The following is a 16,298-nucleotide window of genomic DNA, read 5'->3' as shown; positions in this document are numbered from 1 at the left end:
TAAATTGTAGCCTCTTGTAGAGGCAATCTTTTATTGTTACTTGTGCAACTGATTAGTAGTCATTAATCATTTTCTTCATTATTAATGAAATTGAGAGAATTAACATGCAAATAATGGTAAACAGAACAGTAAGGATTCTAGTCACATGCCTTCCCTATCTTAAATTTTTGACTTAATTCTGGCTATATCTTAGACTTTCATTTGTAAATAATTTTAAATTTATTTTCTACTGTGATGATTTAGAGAATGTGACCCTTGTATTTAGTTTGTAAAGCATGTTCCAGAGACCTAAGTGAGAGTCCTAGGTGAGCTTTTTTTTTTCTGAATTAACTATGATACCATAGTATGTTGTTTTAGTTGTGTACTGGGTGAGGTAAGAATGCCCGGTCTTGAAAGCCAGTAAACAGATCTGATGGGACATGTTGTGCTGACCACGTATTATCCAGTGAATATCTGTTTGGCGGGCCTTAGCCCACATCAGACTACACCACTTTTCTTTGGGTGGGGGAGGGGTGAGAATTCATGTCAAATACTAACAGTTTTTGCCTCTCGAGTATATATTTCACTATATAGCAGCAATAAAACTAATTATGTTCTTTTAATGTGATATGCAGCATCTCCAACATTTAGGCAGTAAATATAGAGCAATATTCAATTTTTCAGAAAATGTAATCATCAACAATGATTTAATAATTTAGCTTTTGATAATCAAAATAAATATCTTATATTCTAATAATAAAGTTGTGGATGTAACTGATAAGGTAACAGTGTCATTTAGCATCAGATAAATTTCTTAGCCTGTAGCTAAATGACCCCGCGCTGTTACCTACCAAATGCTATTACAGTATTGGCATGTTCATGATTTAGGTAATGCTGATACTGATAATTGACATAAATTGTTAATAGAAAATCAATTTAGTATTTGAAATAAATGTGAAGTGTGAAACTCATTACTAGAAATGGTGTAGTGTAATTCCAATTTCAGAAAACTGTTTTCTGTCTACTTTAGCTAAACAAACATATCATTTCTGCAATTCAGTGCAATGCGTAGAATGTAAATATATTATATTATATTTTCATCTACAAGAAGCAGTACTTAATAACTGGTAACGGTATTTCACAACACAGTGATATTAAATGTGAAAACAGGTGTCAAAATTCAGACTCAGTGGGGACTCAAATGTAGGCTTCTTGTATACCGTGCCATTACTATACTTCATTGGCTAGAAATAAGCATTATTGAGTGTCCGGTTAAAAACTGTTTATATTTGATCACTGAAATTTGAGGTAATCTGCGTGGCATTTTTGTTTTTATTTCTTGGTATTTTCAGTTGAAAACTACTTGTTCCAAACTTTGAAATCTCTCTTTTCTGATAACTCACCTAATGTTTTATACAAGTTCATAATTTATGGGTTTAAATTTATTTGTACACATACATATAAGCCTACTGAATCCATGGTAGCTCAGTAGTTAGGGTGTCTGACTACCATGCAAGATTTTTTCCATCTGTTCAAGCAGCTCCGGTGCCCACCCAGCATCGTATAAAGTGGGTACCTGGAGGAAACTTGTGGGGGTAAAGGTGGCCAGGGGTGTGGTGCTTATCACATCACCCCACCTTTGACAGTCATCAAGAAAGTGTGGGACCCTAACTCCACACCCCCTATATGCCTTCATGGCATGGTGCAAAGCACAGGGGAACACTTTACTTTACATATAATGCCTTACTCAATCATCGGTCTTCTTGGTGGAGTGGTTATCACATCGTACTACAATGCCAGCAGTCCCAGGTTTGAATACTAACCTGGGCATGGTGGTTTTTGTGAGTGTTGCTTCATCCCGTAACTCATTCCCATCTTCGCGACTAGACAGAAGTGGCAGAAAAGCCAAGTAAAATACACCAAATCAATCAACCTTACACATCCTTTTCCTGAAGGGAAACTAACAATGCTGCCTTGTAATCAAGCGATCCCATCTTTGATTTCTGATGATGGCAGCAAGTGGTTCAGACACCACATTAAACTGTAAATCCAGTCCAGATTAGATATGTGTTTAAAGTGTATGTGAAGCAGACATGCACATGCATGTTAACAAGATATAAACCCATACATACTGTATGCATTTGGCAATGATATGTATTTCTCTTCTGCAGGTTAATAGAACCATAACATTACAGAACGAAGAATAATACATATTCTTAAAATAGTATAAATATATTCATTTTACCAGACACACTTTTTTGCCAAGAAAATATTTTTTTGTCACCTCAACCTAAAATAAAAATATATGGTGCTACAGCACTCTAAGAGCCTGTCTTTGTGGCTTTTCAATTGGGTGACACATGGTCAGCTCATCGGGTCCTATCACTGCTCTTTTCTGGTTTTTCAGACCAGAACCTGCTACTTCTTTTCAAGTAGGTCTGTGTGATATTGATCTTTCAATATCGATATCTAGTCGATATATCAAAAATACCGATATCGACGATCCAGACCATACTGATATTGACACTACCGAAAATACCAATATCGACGATCACAACAATCCTGACACATCTATATCTTTCAATTTGAAGTTTTGACCCTGCCCTCTTCTGGAGCTGTCCCTGTTCATAGCATCGAAACTATGCATTACACAGAAAAATGTTATTACAAAATATTTTGTGCTGTCTATATGTTGTATATCGAGGCAATACGACCAAGAACGAGACAATAATTTACAACTTGAGACCGAGTCTTTGCCAAGTATTGTCTCGTATCGCATCGATACCATCCTGGCACACATGGGTAACCAGCAAGTTCTATAAATTCATGATGAAAGTTTTGCGAATTACTCACAATTATAATAAAAATATATTAAAAACTTACGTTTTTGCGAGTATCCCAAAACGTCGTGGAAGCAGCATAGATACTCGCAAAAACGTAAGTTTTTAATTTACTTTTATAAAAAAAAAGTTCTATAAAGTAGGAACCTTGTACCTTTTATTGGTTGTTGCATGTATTTGCTTTCTATGTTAATCAGAGGCAATCTCTCATCATTCACCTCCCAAGTTCTGTCCCCGCATGGTGAGCACATTACTTGTTATCTTAACATCCTCATGCTTGACTTAACTTGTACGTTAGGAATGCAACACCACCATATGTCGATAATTTCGATATTGAATATAGATATCAACATATCGATGCTTCAATATTTTAAAAATATCGACTCAATATCAAAATATCGCACATCCCTATTTTCAAGTCCCTAATTTTCCTCCTGATGCTTAGTCAACACCGAAATTTTATGGCCTCTCACTGGGAATCGAACCAGGGATTACTTGCACCAAAAGCGAGAGTGCTAACTAACCATTTAGCTACGCAGCCCTGTCAGCTCAATTTGTTTTATTTTTCATCTATTTTATTGTTATTGCATTTGTTGTAGTGAGAATTATAGAACTTTGTATTGTTAACAGATTAGATGGCATTTAAGGCCAGTAAAATTTTGCATATCTACCGGCTTTGCGCCTATTCTTCTCCATTGTTAACCTCCAGAGCTTGTATTGCTGTAAGCAACTGCAAGGGATTTTATGCTTTTGTATCTTAACAGATGCTATGTTACAAGAGAAATAGCATCAGGGTTTCGGAGACATGTGCAACTATGTGCTCCCTTGGAGACAGCTCATTGAGTGATTAACTCATAATCGTGTCACCAAAGATTGTGAAATGAAGTTACAGTTTTGGCATGGACGCATTGGGTGTGTCTTTTCATGTAATTAACGTGCATCCTTGTTGTTGCAATTAGCCTGAAACAGCACTAAATAAGAAAATTACAAAAAGCAGTTTAATACAAGATAATACAACATGCAATAATATGAACAATACAGTGATTTATCCTCACCCCCAAATTTCTTTTACATTCCCTAAATTTTTGCTCAAAATTTACCCTTAAATCTTCCACCTCACACCCTCTCAATGGAAAATTCTGGATAGATCCTGGTGCAATATCATGTGTGTTTCATTCAAGGAAATGAAGAAGATTTCTGTTCATTTTGTTCTTCATGGAGGGCTAGCTAACTCCACTGATTTATAGACTGATCATGCACATTGATTTGTTTTTTTTATTTTTCTTGTGTAATTTTTTTGGGCTCTGTAGGGTAATCTGTAGAACTAGTTTCAGTTAACACCTTTTACATGTCATAAATTGCCAACAGACTGAAAATATTGTCTTTTGATGACATTGAACTCATTTACTTGGAAATTAAAGTTGAATTTCTTTCTCTTCTTATTTTAGGACGCTTCCAAATAGGGAACTTATGGAGCTGGACCATGAAGAAAAACGTCAAGTCCCGTGGTTTAGAGTGTAGTGCAGCTGCAGAACGACTTGCTGATTATAAGGGAGAGGGGAGTATCATATTTGGACGGGCCGTGGGTAGTCCAGGCTCGGCATCACCAGAAAACGAAGGAGCTTCTCTAGGATTAGACATGCCGGAGGCATCTGATCAAGCATCTGGCTCCTCTGTGACCACCAGCTCATCCACCAAGGAAATTAAAGAAAGTATCAAGGTAATTCAAGTAATTTATAGATGTGTTTCTCTTACATGAGCTGTAACAAAGCTTTATTCAACATACAAGTTTAATTTTTTTTGCAATCTTTGGAAGAAAGCGGATGTGTATAACTGCAGTGCCTTTGACGGCCGAGGTGGACATAAAGTGACAGCTAGCATGATGTGAAAAGACTGCATTTGGTGGCAAACTGGATGCAACATCCGTGTAACGGGAACTGCTAGCTAAGTAATAAAATTAGTTTGTACAATTACATTAACAGTTACAATTAAAACAAGCATGTACCTTGTTACAAGAGGTGCTGGAAATGTTGTCCTCGTGCTTCCACACATTTTTAAAATGGAAATTTACACTAACAGGTATCAGTTTCTCCTCCAAATTTGCTTTAATTACTCTCCTGATATTTTCTTTCAATTCCTCTAATGTATGGCTTTATGTTTAAAGCTTGATAGCTCGCCACGCAGATGTCATGAAATTGTCTGTTTCTTGTGCAAAGCACCGGACTTCTAAGGAGTATGTTTCAATCGTGCTCCAACGTCGTCTACAACCTTAGTGACAATGAAGTTCGACCAGTCACAAATATAGGAGTGCATTGTGAAAGAAGGAGAGCACATGCATATGCTGAAAATATTTTATTCAGCAGGCTGCATGGAACAAAGGAAAACATAAATTTCCGCTGCAATGCAGCAATGTATGGTGTCCACACAAAATAAAACATTTTCGTCCATCTACACGTGACATTGAAGTTCGACCACTGTTAGAGGGGATCCTGTTTACCATGGTGTGACGCCGTCCCGTCGGCGAATAACTGTGGCAATGCGTCGGCCCATGCTGCGGACGAGTCGTTCAAGGTATTCCACATCGATGCGGTGCCATTCCTCCTGCAGGCAGGCGATAAGAGCAGCCACTGTCGTGGGTCCCCTCTGTTGCACACGTCGCTTAAGAACATGGCACACATTCTCAATGGGCGAGAGGTCGGGACTCGATGGTGGCCATGGCAGAGTTCGCACGTGATGGCGAGTCAATTATTCTCTTGTCAGCCACGCTGCATGAGGCCTGGCATTGTCGTGTTGAAAGATGAGACGCCGCCTGTGGAACAGGTGCCTTCGCACCATGGGAAGATGCCGCTCCAGTATGTGTGTATAGTGGTGTAGTAGTGAGCCAACAGACATGTAGTGGGCCAACCCCAGATGCTGTCATGCATCCCCATACCATCACTGACGCAGGTTTCTGTACCCGACGTGCGTAACATTTTGCTTCATTCTGTTCCTCCTTCCGACAAATGACTGTTTTCTGCATTTTCTTGTACACAACATTGAAAATGGATTCGTCCGTCCACAAAACCCTGTTCCACTGCCGAAATGTCCATCCCCGGTACATTCGTGCCCACCGTAGTCGATTGCCTTTGTTCAACATGGAAAGGAAGGGTTTACGTTTCGCCTTGTACACTCGGTAACCGCATCACTGTAGGTAACGGCGAATGGTTCTGGTTGACACTTCAATGTGAAAGCGTTCTCGAGTCCACAGTCGTAATTCGGCCACAGAAACATGATTGTTGGTCTGGATATAGCGCCTAAATATCCGTAGGTCACGCACGCTCAGCAGGCGTTTTCGACCGGGGGCCTTACCTGGCTCTGTAGTACCCGTATTTTCATGGTGTTTGATGATGCAGTGGATGGTTGACTTGGGTAAGTTCAGTTGGTGCCCTATTTCCCGTTCACTGAGTCCATCCCGTTGCAACTCCACCACTCTTCTCCTCATGGTGTTGTCAATAGGTTTGCCCCTGGCCATGGTGATGATGCACTGCGGTTCCTTGGTGCACAGCACGCGCTTATTTACGGGGGAATCCCTTATCGTGTCCGTGATGTCATGCTTCCATCGAATGCGCCACTATCTGGAATTTTCCGTATGGGTCTGGTGCCTGGTCGAAGTTCAATGTCACGCATATAGTTCCCCGTTTTCGTTCTTTACGTGACCTTGGGTGCAACATGCTGGGATCACGATTCTTCCCTGCTCACACGCCTCCTCTTACACACATGCGTCAGTTCTGCGGGTCACCCATTCCACCGCCTATGCCTCTGTGCATTTAATCACGTATTCCTTTCTGGTCGAACTTCATTGTCACCAAGGTTGTAGTTTCTCCTCAGTAAGCACACACACACCAATTTGCCATTAACTTCTTAATCAAGAACAGACCCTTTTTCCCTAAATTTGTTCACAAGTATCCAAACACTGACTCTGTGTGAAACAGAAACATCTAGGAAATCTGCTGCAAAACACATTGTAACTTCCCTACACAAATTCGCAATGATGTAAGAGTAATACATAAAAATTCAGTGTTTTAAATTATGCAGATAGCGTGTCATTATTAGACTCCAGAAAAGCAACAGTAATACGTAAACTAGGGGATGGGCCGATATGAAATTTCGGCCGGTACAGATAAAGTACTGATATTAAATTTACCGATGATGATAACCGATATTCTACCGATCCGATATAAAATTAGAAGTGGTCCTTGAAGAACCTGAAAGGTTCATTGACCTCCTTAATAAATTGTTTCAATGTGACTGCAGTGCAAGAGAAGTTGCATATTTAGACATTTACTTTTTTAGAAATTAGAGCATAAAAATTACAACAAAATGGCAGAATTTTGTACTAATTTATCAGATATTTAGTGATATATCCGATCGGTAAAATAATCGGTAATTTTACTGATACACCAATATGCCTATATCGGCTGATACCGATAGAGTACCGATTAATCAGTCCCATCCCTAACGTAAACTAAAGCCAAACAAACTAAAACACCTTAACACTTTGCAAGCATGTGCAAACTGGACACCAGATATCTGGATACTGAAGCACTGACTCGTCCAGTGCCAAGGTCAGCGTACAGCTGTGGGTCTCAATGCCGGCAGATGCGGCCTTACTCTCCGGTGCACTATCTGCCGCTCCACGGCCACCTCGTTCATGAAAGGCACTGCATATCTTGTAGTAGAAAAAAATAATTTGTAAACTAAATGTGAGTAATACTGCAACAATCTCTTGAGATCAAAAACACACTGACAAGATGGCAAACACTTTCCATGAATTGAAATACACAAAAAGAACATTGAAACTAAATTTGAATAAACATACACTGCTCTTTTACCTGGTGCAGATCATTATCCATTTCTCCACATGTATTTCATATGAATTAAACTCAAAATATGCTTCCAACAAAGCGATTAGCTGTGCGCTCGTTAAAGACGTTGTTGACAAACTGTGATTGTACATCTCACCCCGATGACTGTAATAGCTCTAAACATAACATAAACTCATACTTCAAGGTCATACCAATCCCTACTAACAGGCTTGCCAACTCATCCAGATGAATGTCTTAGTACCTTTTTAAAAGTATGATTGCAGGGACTTTTCGAATGATCTGTATTACTGCAACAGCTGAAGCTGAACAGTTGTAGAGGAACTTGCTGTGGCAGGATACTTAACAACTCTTGCTAAAACTGTGGAAACTATAACCAGTGAATCATCAACTTCCAATCTTGAAAGATGGCAATGGCCACTGAAATTAATACAACAAAAAACCAAAGAATATAGATGTCACTGGAGCACAGCGGCGGCTCGTGACATTTCAAAGATGCGTGCTACAACTGATGCTGTTTTTCATGTACTTATAATGACCCTTACCCCCCACCCCTCACCCCTACCCACGAATGTTAAGTGGTCGACTTTCGATCTCTCCATCGAAGTTCCGGGTTGGAGTCACGTCCCGGGTATGGGCATTCTTTGTGAATGCCCCTTCATTAATTTCATTATTACAAAGTACAATATTACAAAGAATACCCATACCCTGGCTGACACTCCAACCCTGAACTTCGATGGCGAGATCGAGTGCCTTTAAATACAGTGCTGTTGTCAAGATGTTCTTTAACAGCGCTGTCTAAACTGCTGACAAAATTAAGGAGCCATAAAAATGTCCCAGGGTTTGCGGAGGAATCTGTTTCATCGTGGCCACGCAGGGCCAACTCAAAAGCTCCACAGAACTTGATGCAGTCTATGATTTTTGACAAGACGTAGCGATTTTTTTCAACTTGTTCATTATGTGATTGTAGATAAGCGTGGCTTAATTGCGTTGCTATGTTGACAGTTCCGAGAGAGACAAAATTTAACTCATTATTCATGTGCTTTTTGCTTTCACTATGCTTTCTCATATATTCACTTAAATGTCCTAGATCTTTTACCCCTCCTTTAGACCACGAATCATTAATTCCAAAAAGTATGCAAGGAAAACAGGATAATGCATTTCGAATTTGACACCCACAAAGCCATGGTTCACTATCGTACAGTTTTCTATTAAATCACCTTCTATACGTAGCGTTCTTACCTCCCTTTGCATTTTGTGATAGATCCAAATCTGGCAACGGCCATCCTAGCGCTTTTATTTCCAACTTTTCTTCAAGTGTTCTTGAAGAGAAAAGTCGCTGCTACAAGGAATTCACCGAATTCATGGTACACTAACACACAGTCACTTTCACTTCTAACAACAACAAAAAGCTTCATCCTTAATCCTTCACAACAATGACCACCACTTCACACGGCACACGATTTTAACACAATGAACCGCACGGAAAATTTTCGGGTCTGGAACCCGGGGAAAAATGACGGTACTCTGTAAGTTTGTTTCTTGACGATTGAAGTGCTACATAAACACAAGGAAATATATTTCTTGCACTTAAAAACAGGTAATTTAGATAAAATATAAAATTAAAATTTCCTAAACATAAATTACATAGCAGAATCCACTTCCGGAAGCAAAAAAGGCACGGACTATAGTTTCAGAGTTGCAATCTTTACAACTTACCACCGAAATAGATAAAGGCTAAGGGGTAGTGTCAATTCGCGTTCCAACTTTTTGCAGGTGCTGCTAATGTATACGACATGTTACAAACATTTCATAAGTCTACGTACAGAACGTTTGAAAATTACATTAAAAAAAACGTTGTTCTGACAGAGGCAATAGGTTGTCGTAGACTTTCTTCTTATCCTGAGATGGCACACTTACCGTGCTGTGTCTTCCTGTAACACGCTAGCAGACGATTTTTCTCGAGCCGAGACCCTATCCCCGGTAGGAATCGAGGGGTGGGGTGTACAGTATTCATGCACGGAGTGATGAAAAAGGGGCGAAAACATGCTGTTGAGATTCTAGCACGGTACGGTATTCCTTATAGCCTCAACAGCACAAGGGAAATACGTGGCGTCGCTGTTAAATGTTGAGGCTCTTAACATGAGAAGTTTCATTTCACTTTAGGGCTTCATTAAACTTCTTGCATCTGTGAGATTTGCTTTTTCCTTCTTTTCATTTTAACAAATTTAGCAACGTGCTATAGCACGGTAGCACGTATTAAGCAGCCGCCACTGCTGGAGCACTAAGAACAGTTTCCTGCATGAAGCAAATTGATCGTCCATCAAGCAGAAATAAGTTGCCAAACAACGACCCATAAGAAGAGCATGTGTAAATGGACTTTACCTACCATTCTTTCCGAAAACCCAAAATGTCCTGATTTTTTTTTTTTTTTTCAACTTTCATCCACCCCTGCTTAACTCCTATTTAGTGCACAGTGAGGAAAACTGTTTGAAACATATAAATAATATTTATATAGATTACTGCTAGATTAAGGTACTTATCGGCGCCTATCATGCTTTTTTTAGTACTGCATAATCCTCTTAAAATATTCCATAGTTGTTGGTCCTTAAGAGTACTACATTTTAGATTTTTTATTTACGTCAAATTTTTGAAGGGGCCACAACAGCTCTTCAAATAGGACATTGAAAAAAATCTTGTAATTGTGTTTTTGGGAACTAGTTGCCAAAGTTTCCTCTCTCTTGAGAAAATAAAATTCAACCCCACCTGTCCATGGTAAATAGTTTTCCTTCAAGACTAATAAATGTATGTGTACAGTGGAACCTTGATTGTACATTTTTTCAGGGGACCAGGCTGATAAAACTTAAAATGCAGGAAAATGTAAATTTGAAGAAAATTGTAAAACATTTTGCTATGTTGGGACCATCAAGATTGAATGTGCATATAATGGAAAATGTAAAATCGGTGTTATCCATCATCAATTTAGTTACGTTTCACTAAGTACTGTTTTGTATCTCTCTCAGATCACATTGGATTCTCAAGACAAAAAAAAAAAAAACATTCAGAAAATTCGAAGTTTCTCTATCCTGAACAAAACCATTTACCACACATCACATTGTACAGGCGAATGTAAACAAACACTGTACCTTAGTTCCTGGGGTCATAGTGGCAGTGATAATTTGAATCATGAATAGCATATTTCATTACTATTTTTTCTAAATCATTATATATCTTTTCTAATGAAACTCGAACTATAGATTTCTGAAACCATGGTTATCTTTTCAAATTAATTATCTGAAAATGAAGAGTCAAGTGCTAGGCAACTTGGCATAAAAATCACGTAAGTATTATATTATATGTTCTAAGGAGGTTAAAGCAGGTTTTAATATGTAGTTTGATAATGCTTCCCTTTGCTAATAATGCAACTTTGTTTTATTTTTCTTCTTCTGTTTAGAAACTCTCTTCAGGTTCTCTTGGTGGAGGAGATGGTGCAAAACCAAAAGTTGTTACTGTAAAGCATCCAGAATCAAACAAGCCGAAGCCAACTGTCAAGAAGGCAAAGCCTATCCAAGCAGATTTGGTAAGATTTCGATTCTTGATGGGAGTGACCCAGTATGATGAGGATAATTGGGGTGTTTGTTACTTGATGGTGTAGAAAGTCAGATAATATCATTGATAGGACTTGTGAGCTTTCCTACCACAGTGTCTTAGTTTTTTATATTAAGCTATTTTTAAGTTGCAATATCAGTATAAGTTTTTTAAAATGATTTTCATTCTGGTACAATGTACACAGCATGGATTTCAAATATTGCATTTATCTCTATATTAAATGTGTATTCATGTTAGGGGGAATAAAAGATGCAGTAGATAATAAGAAGATGCAAGTGAGTTACTAAATTATTTCCGTGAAACTTTCTTGTAAAATTAATAGAACATTTACAAGTAAGTTTCATGGAAATAATTTAATAACTCACTTACGTCTTCTTAAATGTGTATCTTTCTCTGGATATGCAACTGTTTGCTTTCTGCTAATATTATAAGTTGAAGTTTCATGGTGTCATGGAAATTTCACCTACTCTCAATGGTAGTAAATGGGCATGAGACTTTGTGTCATATTGTTATGTGAAAATTACTATCCCAAAGGAGATACGATGAGCAGGAACATTCTTTTGTCACCTTAGTGGCTGGACATGCTGACTGCTGCAATCATGTGGAATATACGTATGGTCTCTGGTTTGATTGGCATGGGTGTTTCTTCGAGACTGTCATTTCAATTGCATGTAATCGCCTTTAATCATCATTGTCGGTTGGTTGATTTGGTTGATTTGATTTTTTAAGTCCACTTTATGCACAGTAAGGCTAATTGGGACTGGACCTACAGTTTAAAGTGGGATCCGAACCACTTGTGCCTCCACCGGGTATCGAACCCGGGACCCCTTGATTACAAGGTGACGACGCTACCACTGCGCCATCGGGGAGGCCCCTAATCATCATTGTCATTGTTAGCCAGAAGTGATAGAAAGGTGATGTGAAGTACAAAAAATGCAAATACAGAAATGTTCTTATGTTAAGACATGAGTTGACATCATATGTTTACAATCTTAGTGACATGGTTACTTTGAATTTATACTGGTAACAATGCTGATGTTATTAATAAATCCCTCTGAATGGTTTATATATTTATAGGATGTCCGAAAAGTCATGTAACCGACAGTTTGATGGTACATAACTTTTGTACAAAACTCGATAGAGACATGAAACTTATACTGGGTATTAACTTTGTCTGTGTGGATATTTTTTAAACATTAAACAAGAAAATCATGCTCTGCATGAATGTTCAGTATGCAGAAAAAGTTACTGAGGTGTAAAATAGATTTTGTATGAAGGAAAGACACACATGGATAAAAAGACATCTGTGGAGTTGCTTGCAAAAAAATTTGATATGGGATGGTCTGTGGGGGTATTTATAGATTTGATAAAAGAATAATTTTTTTATACATTAGAGACAATTTTATGGGGTTAAATATGGATATTCATAAAAAGTATGTTTTTTTGAAATTACGAGCTATACTGACAACATTGGTCATCTCATCGGGCAGTATGCCCAACATCTGGCTAGATTATTCAATCAGTGCTGCAAAATAACAGCAATAGGATATTTTAATATTGAAAGTATGTAAACTTTAATTTTCCTGTTTTGTGCATTCATTCACTTCTTATATTTCAGGATGTATCCAAGGAATTTGTACGATGCAAAGAGGCGGGATCCCAGAGGCTGGACCTCAGTAAATCTAGTGTATGTATTATAGAATTATATTATGGTTCAACAATTATGTTTGGATATATAGGTATGCAAAGAGGAGAAATTGAAATCTTGAAATTGTTTTATGGCACACACATCAAGTTTACAGTATATTATACAATGGAACTTCGGTTACATGTTCCTTGGGGCTAAAGTAGTAAAGATGCAGAAAATGTAAAATCTGGGAAAGAATTGTGATATTTTGTTTTATTTGGACTAAAAAGATTTAATGCATAGTGAAGGAAAATGTCAAGTCAATGAACATAAGCCATTCTAATGTGTTCACTAAATTTTGATGTGAACACTTTGTGTTTGCCAGCATATTATGTGGCTGTGGCTACACTGTGTGCTAGTTGTTAATGAGATTGTCTTGTGATACAAGTTAGTGATGCCCACCGGAAAAGGGAGTGAAATTAAATCAGGTGGTCTAAGTTCTTTGAACCACTTTCAACCAACAGTCTTGCCAATTCCCATACCAATAATTGAAAGTAGTAATAATTAAATGTTGTTCTAAATATTGATCAATATTAGTGTGCAAGTATGTCACTCCAATTATATGCATCAGTTTACCAAGAGTTTTTCTTTATTCAAGCATTACATTGAAATATTAAAATACATATTATGTCATCACAGAATCCAGTTCTTCATGCAAAACTGGTGCAAAATAGAAAGAAACCTCAAATATTGCATAATTTCTGGGATAATTAGACTCCTGAAAAGTGTGGTGTGGTATTTTTGTACACCGGAAAAGTATTGGTCAATAAATTCCAACCTTTACTTCTGATACCAATACCACTGGTATTGGCTGATACCGATACATGGGCATCAGTATTGGCTCAGCCGTAGATGAGACCTTAGGCAAGTTACAATCTTGTTGGAGATTAATTTTAAGATTATTAAAAATTAGGACTGAGCCGATACCACCAATACCAATACCACTGTTGATGTTGATACTCTTACCGATTCCCACCGATACTGATATCAATACATGGAAATTGTTAACAGTTCAAAGTAGTTGAGAACATGTATAAATTTAAGATGTAAGTTTTCCATTGGAACTACCGTATTTACTTGTGTATAATGCGTACTTTTTTCCAAAAATTTTGCTCCGAAAAACTGTAGTGTGTATTATGCACGGAATAATTCAGACAGCCATCATGAAACCGTACATGGTCATTCCATGATTTTCTGACACGCTTTGATTTTTCACGTTTACGGAACCCTATCATGTTATATCGTAGCGTTCCTCTGGATGCGGGGATCTTAAATAGGGATGTACTATTAGTACTAGTTGATGGTAGAGACAGCCCTGAACGGGCAGGTACAAATATCTAACTATTCATTAAAATAGACTCATGATTTGTTTCTAGACTGAAGTGAGCAATGCAAATGGCAGAATGGGTGTAGACTAGCTTACCCTGTTCGGTTTAGAAATAAGACCAGTAGCTCCTGCTTCTCCGATGATTCCAGATTAAAAGACCTCGTGTCGCTCTCATGCGCACCTATTTAAACCCTCGCTTGGCCTCTCGTCACCTCTTGCCAAAGGCCAGTGTTCTTACCATTTCCTGTAGAAAGCTTATCCATCACATTTCTTGAGCAAGGAGCTGACAAGGTCTGCCAGGGTCAATATTTCTTAATCGAACAGGGTATGGTACGACACTCCCTCTTGCGAGACAATTTCCCAAAATTGAAATTGTAATCATTAAAAGTTTAAATTGAACCTTCTGCCATTCACCAAAATTTAAAAGGTTTTTGTTTATTACATGAAAGAAAAAGGTTACATAAAATAAAATAATAAAAAAATGTCTGAGACCCTTCACCGAAAATTAAATGGAACAGAATTAAGCTCAAGCTTGAATGCTGAAAGAAAGTCTTTTGTTTTCATTAGCCACACGCTGAAAGAGTCTTTCGTAACCAACAATGCTGACGGTTGGTCAACATGCGATATAAAGTGTTGTTCGCAGGTCCGTGGAGTCAGCAGAAAGTTCAACACACTGCATCGTAACGCGATACATGCGAATGGCTTCTGAACAAGTGCTGACTAAGCATCGAACGCAATTCGTGAGAAACCTTAAGGCCGCATGCTCGCAATCTTCCACCTCATCAGGATGACAGTTCGAGGCGAGAGCAAAAAGACCATGGTAAACACAAAGCTCCACTGGACTGCGCACAACCACACGAAGATGAAAAAAAAAAATAGTTGAAGATTATGTTTTCACTGACGTTCGTAGCACACTATGTGTGCACACTATGACCTGAGAAATCAAAAGGCAGGGCAATCCAAATACACTCAAACCCCGGAGTCCTGGGGTACGAAGCACTGTTCCGGGACATACACGGTCCCTGACCGATCACAATTGCACTGGGGGACCGGATTCGAATCCCGGTGTGGAAAGTTCTGGAATACTGTCCAGCAAAGGTCAGATGAAAAGACGTTGGCCGTGGGGCGGGCGAACACAGGGTAGTCCATGGGAAGCCACTCCAAGTAGCGTTTCCAAGCCCCAAAATATGCATTATCCAATGGCGAACACTGGGGGGTATTTATGATAGGCCCCCGAAAGTTCACAGCAGACGCCATTACATATTTCCGGCACACATCGAATGGCGACACATTTCGTACGCTGGTTGCATGTGAAAACGGAAGGTGTACCGTGCTGCAAACACTCCAAGAAGGGGAACAGTAAATATGGCCACTGGTAGGATGAAACTGTTCACAGGTGGCCTGGCAGGTTGCTGATCCACAGGGGTGGGTCTCAACACATTTGGGTTGTTGACTGTACCCGGAAAGTTCCAATATGTGGTGAAATACACTGCCTGGCCTTACAGAGCAAAAAGGGACGATGTACATGAAAGATGTTCATGCTTCTTCTTAAGGGGGGTTAGAGTCGTGGGGGGGGGGTTTGCTCTGTAAGATGACATTTCTTCTGATGTTTCTGACGCTGTTCCGATCCTGGGATGTCACTTGGAATAGGATTTTCGGTGCTGCTACGTGACATACACCGCTGAAAACCAAAGGAGGCTGGTGAGCTCCAAAGCCTTCAGGAATGCGTTCTTCTTCCGGCCTCAAAAAAATCGCTGGACTACTTTCGAGATTCCTTGAACTCGTGGAATTCCCGAACAGGGTAGGAAACAGGTAAGACATTGGAAAAACTACATTGCTCTCAGTCATTCAATATTTAAAATGTATAAAAAATGTGTAAAGTAATCGTCTTTTATAGGCAAGTGAAAATCATGAGTAAAGATAAGGAAACTAAAATAAAATAAACTGCCCAATAAGTGATATAAATTATAAAATGAAGTTTGAATGAAGGCTAA

The 16,298-nt window shown here is 38.7% G+C and overlaps 1 protein-coding gene across 3 annotated transcripts in view; it reads left to right on the top strand.

Annotated features, from left to right (window-relative positions):
• Window positions 1–16,298, top strand: part of LOC145984188 (uncharacterized) — an 81,604-nt gene that overhangs the window by 14,397 nt on the left and 50,909 nt on the right. For all 3 annotated transcript variants that reach the window (XM_083117702.1, XM_083117703.1, XM_083117704.1), the window contains exons 2-4: window positions 4,268–4,539; window positions 11,136–11,261; window positions 12,909–12,977. In XM_083117702.1, coding sequence (XP_082973828.1) covers window positions 4,303–4,539; window positions 11,136–11,261; window positions 12,909–12,977 — 432 coding nt within the window. In that variant the 5' untranslated portion in view covers window positions 4,268–4,302. The remainder of the gene's footprint in view (window positions 1–4,267; window positions 4,540–11,135; window positions 11,262–12,908; window positions 12,978–16,298) is intronic.

Source organism: Lepisma saccharinum, chromosome 2, assembly GCF_977018435.1.
Source record: "Lepisma saccharinum chromosome 2, izLepSacc3.1, whole genome shotgun sequence".
NCBI classification, from domain to species: domain Eukaryota; kingdom Metazoa; phylum Arthropoda; class Insecta; order Zygentoma; family Lepismatidae; genus Lepisma; species Lepisma saccharinum.
This window is presented reverse-complemented; position numbering and strand designations above follow the sequence as displayed.